The sequence below is a fragment of the Protomyctophum parallelum genome, assembly GCF_964188405.1.
Source record: "Protomyctophum parallelum genome assembly, chromosome: 1".
NCBI classification, from domain to species: Eukaryota; Metazoa; Chordata; class Actinopteri; order Myctophiformes; family Myctophidae; genus Protomyctophum; species Protomyctophum parallelum.
In genome coordinates this window covers 84,482,028-84,492,571 of record NC_139697.1, presented here as the reverse complement: position 1 = coordinate 84,492,571, position 10,544 = coordinate 84,482,028, and the positions used below count along the sequence as shown (strand labels likewise).

General features: G+C 41.8%; 1 protein-coding gene across 1 annotated transcript; it reads right to left on the bottom strand.

Moving 5' to 3' along the window:
* Window positions 1-715: 715 nt before the first annotated feature.
* Window positions 716-7,890, bottom strand: LOC310868042 (collagenase 3-like). Its single transcript, XM_083778274.1, has 10 exons — window positions 7,789-7,890; window positions 7,323-7,573; window positions 7,001-7,149; window positions 6,146-6,274; window positions 5,876-6,037; window positions 3,834-3,963; window positions 2,067-2,203; window positions 1,791-1,953; window positions 1,548-1,651; window positions 716-1,181 (listed from the first exon to the last, which is right to left on the bottom strand). Exons 1-10 carry the CDS (start codon window positions 7,882-7,884, stop codon window positions 976-978), a joined length of 1,527 nt encoding a protein of 508 aa, XP_083634400.1. The 5' UTR covers window positions 7,885-7,890; the 3' UTR covers window positions 716-975.
* Between the last annotated feature and the right edge of the window lie 2,654 nt (window positions 7,891-10,544).

The following is a 10,544-nucleotide window of genomic DNA, read 5'->3' as shown; positions in this document are numbered from 1 at the left end:
AACAAAAAACTAGAAACGGAAAAATGTATTAAAACAAAACACAAAAAGTAGGACAACAAAAAATATAAAAGTACATACTGAGCAGGAAAAAAATAAAAAAAATTGGACAAAGCAAGGACATGGTACTATAGGCCTAGTCATTTGAAATAAGAAGTAACAATGAAGAAGAAGAAAAAAGAGGTTTAGAAAATCCATACATGACAATATTATGGATGCCTATCATCCAGTTACCTACTCTGGTATTCAATTTACATATTACGTTTCTTTTGTATACGTATAGGTCAAGAGCAGTAGTATATATCAGTGATAGGCTATTCATACAGTATTCTGTATTCATATCTACACACAATTAATTAAAAACAACAGCAGTATAGTACCTAAATCCAAAACATATATCCATATATAGATACCAATATGTCTAGACAGCTTAATAATGGTAATAAACATATTACATTCATTGACATTCACAGTGTTGTTTTTGGCAGAACATTTCTATTTTAGTTATAGTCTTTGGAATGAAACTTAATTTAGTCTTAGTCACAGTTTAGTCACCTGGAATGTTTTAGTGTTAGTCTAGTTTTAGTTGACTAAATATCATAATATTTTAGTCAACTAAATAAATCTTAGGTTGATTTAGTCAACTAAAATGGCTGATCTTACACTTGCTGAAAATAGACGATCTACAAATACAAACTCACAACGTGTTGCAGCACGAAGTTGGTTTAATTCAACTTGAGTTGCATTGGTGTGGTTGACCTTAAAAACCGTTTGTCCCGACCTGACCCTTTGGTGTGGTTTGGGCTTTATGCAACACAGCATCTCTACAATCCGGTCATAAGATCAAAACAGACTCATATACTGTATCATGCTTATGTTTCTGCATTGCTTATTTCTCACCTCTAATGATTTTTTTGGGGAAACACGTTTTAGTGTAGCTACTATTTCGCTGTAAATGAGATTGTGTTGCCTATTAGGCTACTTGGCCGCCATGAAAGTTACAACAAAACAAAAAGCTAGCAATGCCCAATGAGGCATATATAAATGTGATACAGAGTCAGCTGCTTGTGCTCCTAGACCATGAGCGCAACGCAGCCAGTAGCTGTTCCTCAGCCTACGGAACAGCCTCCTATACGGCATGTAGTACTCATACATGTAGCGTCCACCGTACACATAGGTGTAACCTATAGGGGATAAAGGGTTGCAAAAAAATAAAGTTAAGTATCAGATGATGCCACGAACGAAGGTGCAACAAAAAAGATAGACAGGGAATCCATGTTGTTTCTCACACACACACGTACATGTCACTCACTGGCCCCTGAGCACTTGAAGCAATTGCTCCACTGTGATAATAAGAGATGCAGAGCATTAATTATTCCCCTACTTATCATATAATAATATTAATAATTAGGGCTACACACACTAACATTATCCTAACAGTATACTATACTGTACTTATAGACATATTTGATTTGCAATGCATTCGGTTAAAATAACTTGGTTCATAGGATGTGTCATGTTATGGTAATCACTGTGTCAGGGTGACCCACCTCTGTATTGGAAGGCTGCTGTCACCTTGCCGTCAACATATGGGAACAACTCATTCACTGGTTTGGGGAATCCCCTGTCCATCGTCTCACTGTCTTCATCGTAACTGCAGCAACACAAATAATGATGATGAGAATATGATTCACGGTTCTCATTCACTCATGATCAGAGAAATGAACAACATACTGTAGAACACATGTATCTGATACAATATCATGAAAATGTATACCGTCTTCTGAGCATACCTATAGTAGTTGTCACCAACAAAGAATAACGTCTTGCGTGTATGTTCATCGTAGAGGGCAGCATCGATGTTCTTTACATCTCTGCTGGGTAAACGGAAATGGGTGAGGTCTTTGGGGTAGCCTTGCACAAGATCGTAGCCAGAGAAGGCCCATACTCTGCGACCTGGAAAAGAAAAGTACAAGAAAAGCTTTTAATGTGTAAACCTGTGTAGTGTACACTTCAAAATACACTAATGGATTGATGAAGTGCTGTAGGAAGATGAAGAGAATGCATGCCTTTAAAGAAGTAGGTTATGTCTGACTTATGACTCTCATAAGCCGCATCGATGCTGTCAGGCCCATTGGGCCAGTAGTTTGAGATGAGATGCTGCTGTGGTGGGTTGCTGCTCCGTGGGGAGCTTCGCCAGAAGAAGCTGATAATGAAACAGATAATGTCAGAGCATTACAGCTTAGCATCTAAGCCAGGGGTCCCCAAACTACGGCCCGCCTGCCTCAAGCAAAAAAAAAAGCACTGGATGAGAGCAAATAATTAGAATAATAAATTAAGATTAATTTGTATTATTGCTCTTGTATTGCTATTGGAGACACTGGGGAGGCACTGGGGGGACACTGGGGGACACTGGGGAGACACTGGGGGGACACTGGGGAGGCACTGGGGAGACACTGGGGAGGCACTCAGGGAGGCACTGGGGAGACACTGGGGAGACACTGGGGAGGCACTGGGAGACACTGGGGAGGCACTGGGGAGACACTGGGGAGGCACTCAGGGGGACACTGGGGAGGCACTGGGGAGACACTCATGGGGAGGCACTCAGGGGGACACTGGGAGGCACTGGGGAGACACTGGGGAGGCACTGGGGAGACACTCAGGGGGACACTGGGGAGACACTGGGAGGCACTGGGGAGGCACTGGGGAGACACTCAGGGGGACACTGGGGAGGCACTCAGGGGGACACTGGGAGGCACTGGGGAGACACTAGGGAGGAATTGGGGAGGTACTGGACATTTCATATCACACACACACCATGATTCACTAGGCCCTTCAAAAAAAAACAGCTTGGCATGGCACGATTTATTTCAAGCATGGCGCAGCGCCATGCCAACAACATTGTGCAGGAAACCCTGGCACTATGCAGCCCTGTAGTGCTGCATGTACAGTACGTGCACTGATTATTAATATTTGGTTATGTCATTTTATGTGGCCCGCCTGCCAAAAGCAAAAAAAAAGCACTGGATGAGAGCAAATAATTAGAATAATAAATTAAGATTCATTTGTATTATTGCTCTTGTATTGCTATTGGAGACACTGGGGAGGCACTGGGGGGACACTGGGGGACACTGGGGAGACACTGGGGGGACACTGGGGAGGCACTGGGGAGACATTGGGGAGGCACTCAGGGAGGCACTGGGGAGACACTGGGGAGGCACTGGGGAGGCACTGGGAGACACTGGGGAGGCACTGGGGAGACACTGGGGAGGCACTCAGGGGGACACTGGGGAGGCACTGGGGAGACACTGGGGAGGCACTCAGGGGGACACTGGGAGGCACTGGGGAGACACTGGGGAGGCACTGTGGAGACACTCAGGGGGACACTGGGGAGGCACTGAGGGGGACACTGGGAGGCACTGGGGAGACACTGGGGAGGCACTGGGGAGGTACTGGACATTTCATATCACACACACACCATGATTCACTAGGCCCCTCAAAAAAAACAGCTTGGCATGGCACGATTTATTTCATTTAACATTGTGCAGGAAACCCTGGCACTATGCAGCCCTGTAGTGCTGCATGTACAGTACGTGCACTGATTATTAATATTTGGTTATGTGTGGCTTTCTGGAGAAAAAAAATATGTTTACGTTGGCACCCCTGCGATCGTCACACTTTTTCTGTTACAAACTGACCCCGGCCCCCATCAGAGAAGGGAAAAGTTATGTGGCCCTCACAGGAAAAAGTTTGGGGACCCCTGATCTAAGCCATGAGAAAGCAATGGCATTATTATGCTATTTTTCTGATTCTTGGTCATCTGAGGTGTATTATACCTGTCTTTGAAGAAGATCATTTCCCCTCGCAGCGTGGTTACAGCATCCAAGACCATGGTTGAGTCACATGCATCAGGGGTCGTGGGGGGCTCGGGTCCAGGCTTACCTGGGCTTACATCAGTATTAGCACCTGCAGGTCAACATAACATAATATAATTATAATAATAATAATAATAATAATAATAAAACTTTATTTGTATAGCACCTTTCATGACATGAAATGCAGCTCAAAGTGCTTTACAGAACAATGGAGAATAAAAGAAAAGCAAGGCAACAACATTAAAAAACAAGCAGTTACAGTGAGGACATGAAAAATAAAAAATAAAAGATCAATTAAAGGCAATGTTGTAGAAGTGGGTCTTGAGCTGAGCTTTAAAAATGTCTACAGAGGCTGCCTGACGAAGGTACAGTGGGAGCTTGTTCCAAGCCGACGGCCCGTAGAAGCAAAAAGCTGCTTCGCCGTATTTTTTAGTTGCCATTTTTTTGGGCAAAGCGAGCAAGCCGGCGGTGGAAGACCTTAGGGGGCGGTTTGGGACATATTTAGGCAGGCAGTCATGTAGGTAGGAAGGTGCGAGACCATTGAGAGCTTTATAGACAAGTAAAATAATTTTAAAATCAATCCTAAAAACAACCGGAAGCCAGTGCAGTGATGCCAAAACTGGAGTAATATGTTCTCTCATCTTAGTTCTAGTTAAAACTCTGGCTGTTGCATTTTGGACAAGTTGTAATCTGTCAGTTGTTTTCTTAGGCAGTCCTGAAAAAAGTGCATTGCAGTAATCAAGCCGAGAAAAAACAAAGGTGTGGATTAGCGTTTTTGCATCGTCCAAGGACAAATAGGCTCTGATTCGTGCAATATTTCTAAGGTGAAAAAAGGCAATCTTGGTGACATGATTAATGTGTGAATTAAAGTTCAATTCAGAATCAATAATAACCCCCAGGTTCTTTACTGTACTGTTAGTTTCTACAGTTAGGTTGCCAAGTCTGCTTATTATTGATTCTTTCTGCTCACTAGAACCGATTATGAGAACTTCTGTCTTATCCTCATTTAGCTTGAGAAAGTTCTCACTCATCCAACATTTGATGCTAGACAGGCAGATCAACAGCGCGTCTAAAGCACAGGGATCATCTGGAGCCACAGAAAGATATAGTTGGGTATCATCAGCATAGAAATGAAAATTGACTCCGTGATTGGTAATGAGTTCGCCCAATGGCAGTATGTACAAGGAGAAAAGCAGAGGGCCAAGAATTGAGCCCTGTGGAATACCAGAACTGATGTCATGTTTGTCTGAGTCAAACTCGGCTAGATTGACAAAGTAACTTCTGTTTGATAGGTAGGAGGAAAACCAGGACAGGGCCGTACCAGACAGGCCTATCCAGTGCTCCAGACGCTGTATTAAAATTGAATGGTCAATCGTGTCAAATGCAGCCGTTAGATCTAGAAGTAAGAGAACGGATACATGTTTCTTGTCAGCAGACACCCTAAGATCATTCATTACTTTTACAAGTGCTGTTTCTGTGCTGTGACCTTTCCTAAAGCCAGATTGGAATTTATTGTGGACATTATTGTTCTGTAGAAACACATCCAATTGATGGAAGATGCATTTTTCTAAAACCTTGCCCAGAAAGGGTAGATTTGAAATGGGTCGATAGTTACCCAAAACAGCGGGATCAAGATTGTGTTTCTTGAGTAGGGGCCTAACTACAGCAGTCTTCAGTGAGTCTGGGAAGACGCCTGATTGTAGAGAGCTGTTTACAATTTTTAGGATATCTCCAATCACACTGTCTAAGACCTCTTTGAGAAAGGTGGTGGGAATTGTATCCAATGAACAGGAGGATGATGTCATCTGTGATATGGTTTTGCGGAGTTCGTCTTCATCAATTGCGCAGAACGATAATAGGCTCCCCCTGGAGAGATCTACCCTGGGACCATTAGCTGCTGTTTGATATAGATAGCTGAACTTAAGCATAAGTCTTGCAGGAATCCATTTTGGATTTGGGACATTTTATTTAACAAAAAATAATAGAAAAGAAAATGTTTTTACCATAGAGAGACTGGATACCATTAACGTCATCACGGGGCAGAACAAATCTGTCTGGGTTCATATAGCTGTAAGTGGGGTACATGAGAGCGCCAGGGTCATCAGAGTGGGATAGACCCAGCGAATGGCCAAACTCATGGGCTGCTACCATGAAGAGGACAAAACCTGCATTAAAGAAAAAACACAAAACGTATAGTTATAGAAAGACTCTGCTTGACACCGCAGTTATGATTACTGCTCTGTGGATTTGTCTATACTGGTTAACAAACTCACCTCTGTTGGACTTGAAAGTGAATTTCTCACTATCATCAAAATGTGCATCTCCTCCGATGCCATTGGATGGTGCAAAGGCATGAGCTAAGGTGCCACCTGGCCCATCGAAGGGGTAATAATCACCATGCGCTTTAAACAAGAACATATTTATGTGAGCGACTGTTAATAAGAAATATAGGCCTAGTCAAATTAAAGCATGTTCAATCAATGCTATTTAAGTTGCTCCTAGGTCTACGGCTAACATACAGTAGCAGGGCTAGGATTCTCTGTGTTCCATTGTATATAGACAAAGTGACACAAATCATTTATTTATGTCCACATAAGAGATATAATACAAGGACACAAATATTTACAAGGTGCTGTTCAGAGTGCAATCAGCAAATCCCGGACAAATACCCACACACCCTTCAGGGGTACAAGTAACAGTGTCTTCTCCATATTTGGCGGCCTCACCCACCCACCCACCCACACACACACACCCACCCACACCCACCCACACACACACACTCACACACACACACACACACACACACACACACACACACACACACACACACACACACACACACACACACACACACACACACACACACACACACACACACACACACACACACACACACACACACACACACACACACCTACACACATATACACTAGTATCTGCTCTTATCCTGAAGTCAAACATTGTCACTGTCTAAAATGTCCTACAGTTCCACACACTGTCATCCTTATTCATTAATATGAATATTATCAAAGCATGCATACAACACAAACATAATTACAGTGGACTGTCTGTGGTTCATTTGGGGTATAGATTTGACACGTGGTAAATGAGTGTTATTTTCTACTTACAGTGGCTGCCAAATGAAATCATGATGTCAGCAGTGCCTCTATCAATCTTTGTGAATCTCAGAGGGACATGGTTGGCCCAAACTTTTAGAGCACTCGCCATGGTGTCATCTATTTCAGACTTAGACATGTCAGGGGTGTAGTTCTCAATCCTGCGGGTCAGATAGAAAGATAAATGCACAGGCACACAGTTGTTTGTAAATGTGTCTAAAAGTGGAAGCTTTTGTATGTAAACTTGTCTGAACCTGGAAGAATCCCTAGAATTTATCCCACCTTGGATAAGAGGGGATGTGCATGTCTGTACATGTTTGCATAGATCCCTCACCTGTAGGTAATGTCCTTTTTCTCCCACTTGAGGTTACTTCCAAAGGTGGTGAAACGAGAAAGTTTGACATCGGGAACACCACAGCGAGACTTCTTCATCAGCGCTATCGTCTCAGTGTCCAGCTCTCCAGTGATGTTAAGCCCAAAGAACCTCTGCATTTCACCAAGCTTGCTGGTCATTGGGTTGCCCCCCGATCTGGTCTTTATAGGACCATCCTCCTCTGTCATGTTGAAGAAGTTCTTCAGGTAGCTCTGCAACACATATTACATAGATATGACAGATGGATATGGAGTGACAAGACAACAAACATGAAGGCAAGAATATGGATGCAGAAATTCTGTGTTGATTTACAGGAATACTGAGGTGAATCTGTGTATAAGAACATGATAATTATAGTGTAAATTTATCTCAAACTTATCATAAAAATAAAGTATATTGTAAGCTACAGAGTAGATATGCTACCTACCATTGCAAAATCATCATCTTTTACAGCAATGTCTGGTATAGGCAGAGCATAAACTGCAGTTGCCAAGCTTAGAATGAACAGGCTGAAAGAGTTCATGCTTCTTGGTTAGTTGAGTTTCTGTGGGGCAGGCAGGTCTTATATAGCCTACTCATAAAGAGTTAAGCACCACCTACATGAGTCATTGAAACCAGAAACATGATCCATGTGGTCCTGTGGAGTGTGTAAGATAATAGAGGAAGTGTTGATAAATAGGTTTTCCAGTGTAAAATGCTGTAATCATGTCCCCCCAATGAACGGTGGACTGTGGGTGGGCGAAACAAACATTTAACTAGATTTTCAGAGTACTCTAAGTCCCCGGCACTCAATAAATATCAAAAGGAGGAATGTGAATACAATTAAAAAGCCTTTACATTGTGACATGCCAACAAACAACATGTTTAGACCTATTAAGGCATGATGGATGAACACATCAGGTTGAAACATGTTGACATTTTTAATCTGAATAACCATGTCGCAATGAAGGCTTTTTAATTGTATTCACATTCCACTTCCTGATAATACTGAATGCCTGGGACTACTCTTGTAGTTATAGTTGTCTTTTAATCAACAACTAACAAATGTGTTGCAATACAATTATACCGGTAGTTATACTATAAGTTTGGTTGACATGTTGATTTATGTCTAATTATCTGTACAATAGTCAGCAATAGTAAAATAAAATAAATAAAAAATAAATGTTGTTTTCAAGAGGTTTTGAGCTGCCTGTCTGACCAGTACAACTACACACTTTTGTAACTATGTTTTGAGTATGGGTCAATTTGCAATCCGCCTTGCTCAACCATGACAGAATATAAATTTCATTAATTAATTCATTAATTAATTCATTCATTCATTCATTTGACTTTGTTTTAACCACATTAACTCTGGCGTCCCTATATGGGCATGCCATTAAACAGTATTCATAAATATATATAAATACAGGTACTACAACAAAAATATCAAAAATCTTAGAAAATATCTATAGAAACGCATTGTCATTGTGAGCTTGTGAGTACATTTTATTGATGGCTTCTATTTCAGCATGCTAACTTTCCAGGAAGAGCAAGGCTGTAGTTTCTATATTAGCTTATAGGCATTCTGAACTGTCCATAGCCCACCAATGAGAAACAGAGTGAGTAGACAGAAAGATAAGGTTGAAAATGGGTGAAGTGCTCCTCCACACCTTGTGCCTACATTTTTTCTTTCATCTGCCTATAAAGCAGCTGAGTCGAGGAGAGATAACCCATTATTTTTGAAGCATAACTTAGGGCTTAAGAATGGGGGTTTTCACATTCTTTTCTTCCCCCACCAGGTATTTTTGGACCTCACCTTTAACTCCAGCCGTGGATATACTGCTGCTGGCCCAATTAAAACATGTTGTCTCATGTCTTTACAAACAATTATCCTGTTTGGCCCCTTCATGGTACTTTGGCTTCATGCCAATGAATCATGTTACGCAGTGCAGTAAACAAATCCATCATATATCCATCCATCTTCAACCGCTTTTCCGTAGTCGGGTCGCGGGGGCAACAGCTCCACCAGAGAGCTCCAGACTTCCCTCACCAGAGCAACATTAGTACAGTAAACAAATCATCAATGATATTGATGATTTGATTGATGATTTAAACCCATAAAGCAAGTTACTGGCCTGGTTAACCAAGTTATGGTTATTTAACCACACCAATACCAATCACATTCCATTCCTGAAATGTGATTTCAAGGGGGAGTGGTTAACCAGACTAGAATTTTACAGAATATTATGTAAGAGCAATACTTAAGACTCAAGATTTAGCATCCATTAAACCATTAAGCATTCTATTTACACTTTATTACTTTATTCATGAAAAGATGAAGACGCACCTCCCCAATGATTTAAAACACATTTTCCAACTGTTAAAACACATTATATTTGTCATTTAGTGGTGGTAATTTTAACGTGCCGGTCCGGGGATACGAACTAGCGACCTTCTGATATCAAGACCGCTCTGCAAACCGTTCGGCCACCGCTGCCCAACACTAAACACTAAACTATTTGTGAAATAGATATAACCACTCCCATAATCGTCCATCCTATATACAGGTTTGCTTCAGTTACAACACACATGCACGCGTCGCACATGTAACGCCCAGGATTCAAACTCTGGTCTCCTGTGTGAAAGTCCAGTATTAGACTTGAGAGCTACTTTAAAAATGACCAGCACAAGATCTACCCACCAAAGATTTTTTTATTTTTATTATACATTTTTAGGGCCATGTCATGTGATCTACCTGCACAGCCATTGTGATACTGCTACCTTTTGGGCACCAGGAGAAATATTAGACTTTGGCTCTGGAGGCTACTTGGACAGCTTTGTTTCCCCTCTCCATGCAAAAAAGATTGCAGAGTGGCGAGCTACAAGCTCACAACAATGCGTTGTGACTGAGTTTGTATCAGGTATTTTTGGCAAATGTTCCTGGGGTTAAAGTGGACAAATATGCACTGAAGAGAGCTAGGAGCTGCCCTCATAGGAGACCACTGCGTGGAGTAGAAACACCTAGCCATTCCTGGGATATAACACCAATAAGATATCCTGAGGTTAATGCAAAACACTTTGTGGAACATGCACACATTGCTCAACAATATAAGTTACTAGGTTACATGGGTATACTTAAAGTATAGCTACTTGAAGTTGTGACTGGCATGGGTATACTTAAAGTATAGCTACTTGAAGTTGTCA

Excerpts from the sequence above, each read along its gene's own strand:
- LOC310868042 (XM_083778274.1), bottom strand. The coding sequence starts at position 7,884 with ATGAACTCTTTCAGCCTGTTCATTCTAAGCTTGGCAACTGCAGTTTAT. Across the intron at positions 1,954-2,066 it reads CATAACCTACTTCTTTAAAG|GTCGCAGAGTATGGGCCTTC; the intron begins GCATGCATTCTC and ends TTTCTTTTCCAG. Across the intron at positions 1,182-1,547 it reads AGCAGCCTTCCAATACAGAG|GTTACACCTATGTGTACGGT; the intron begins GTGGGTCACCCT and ends TATCCCCTATAG.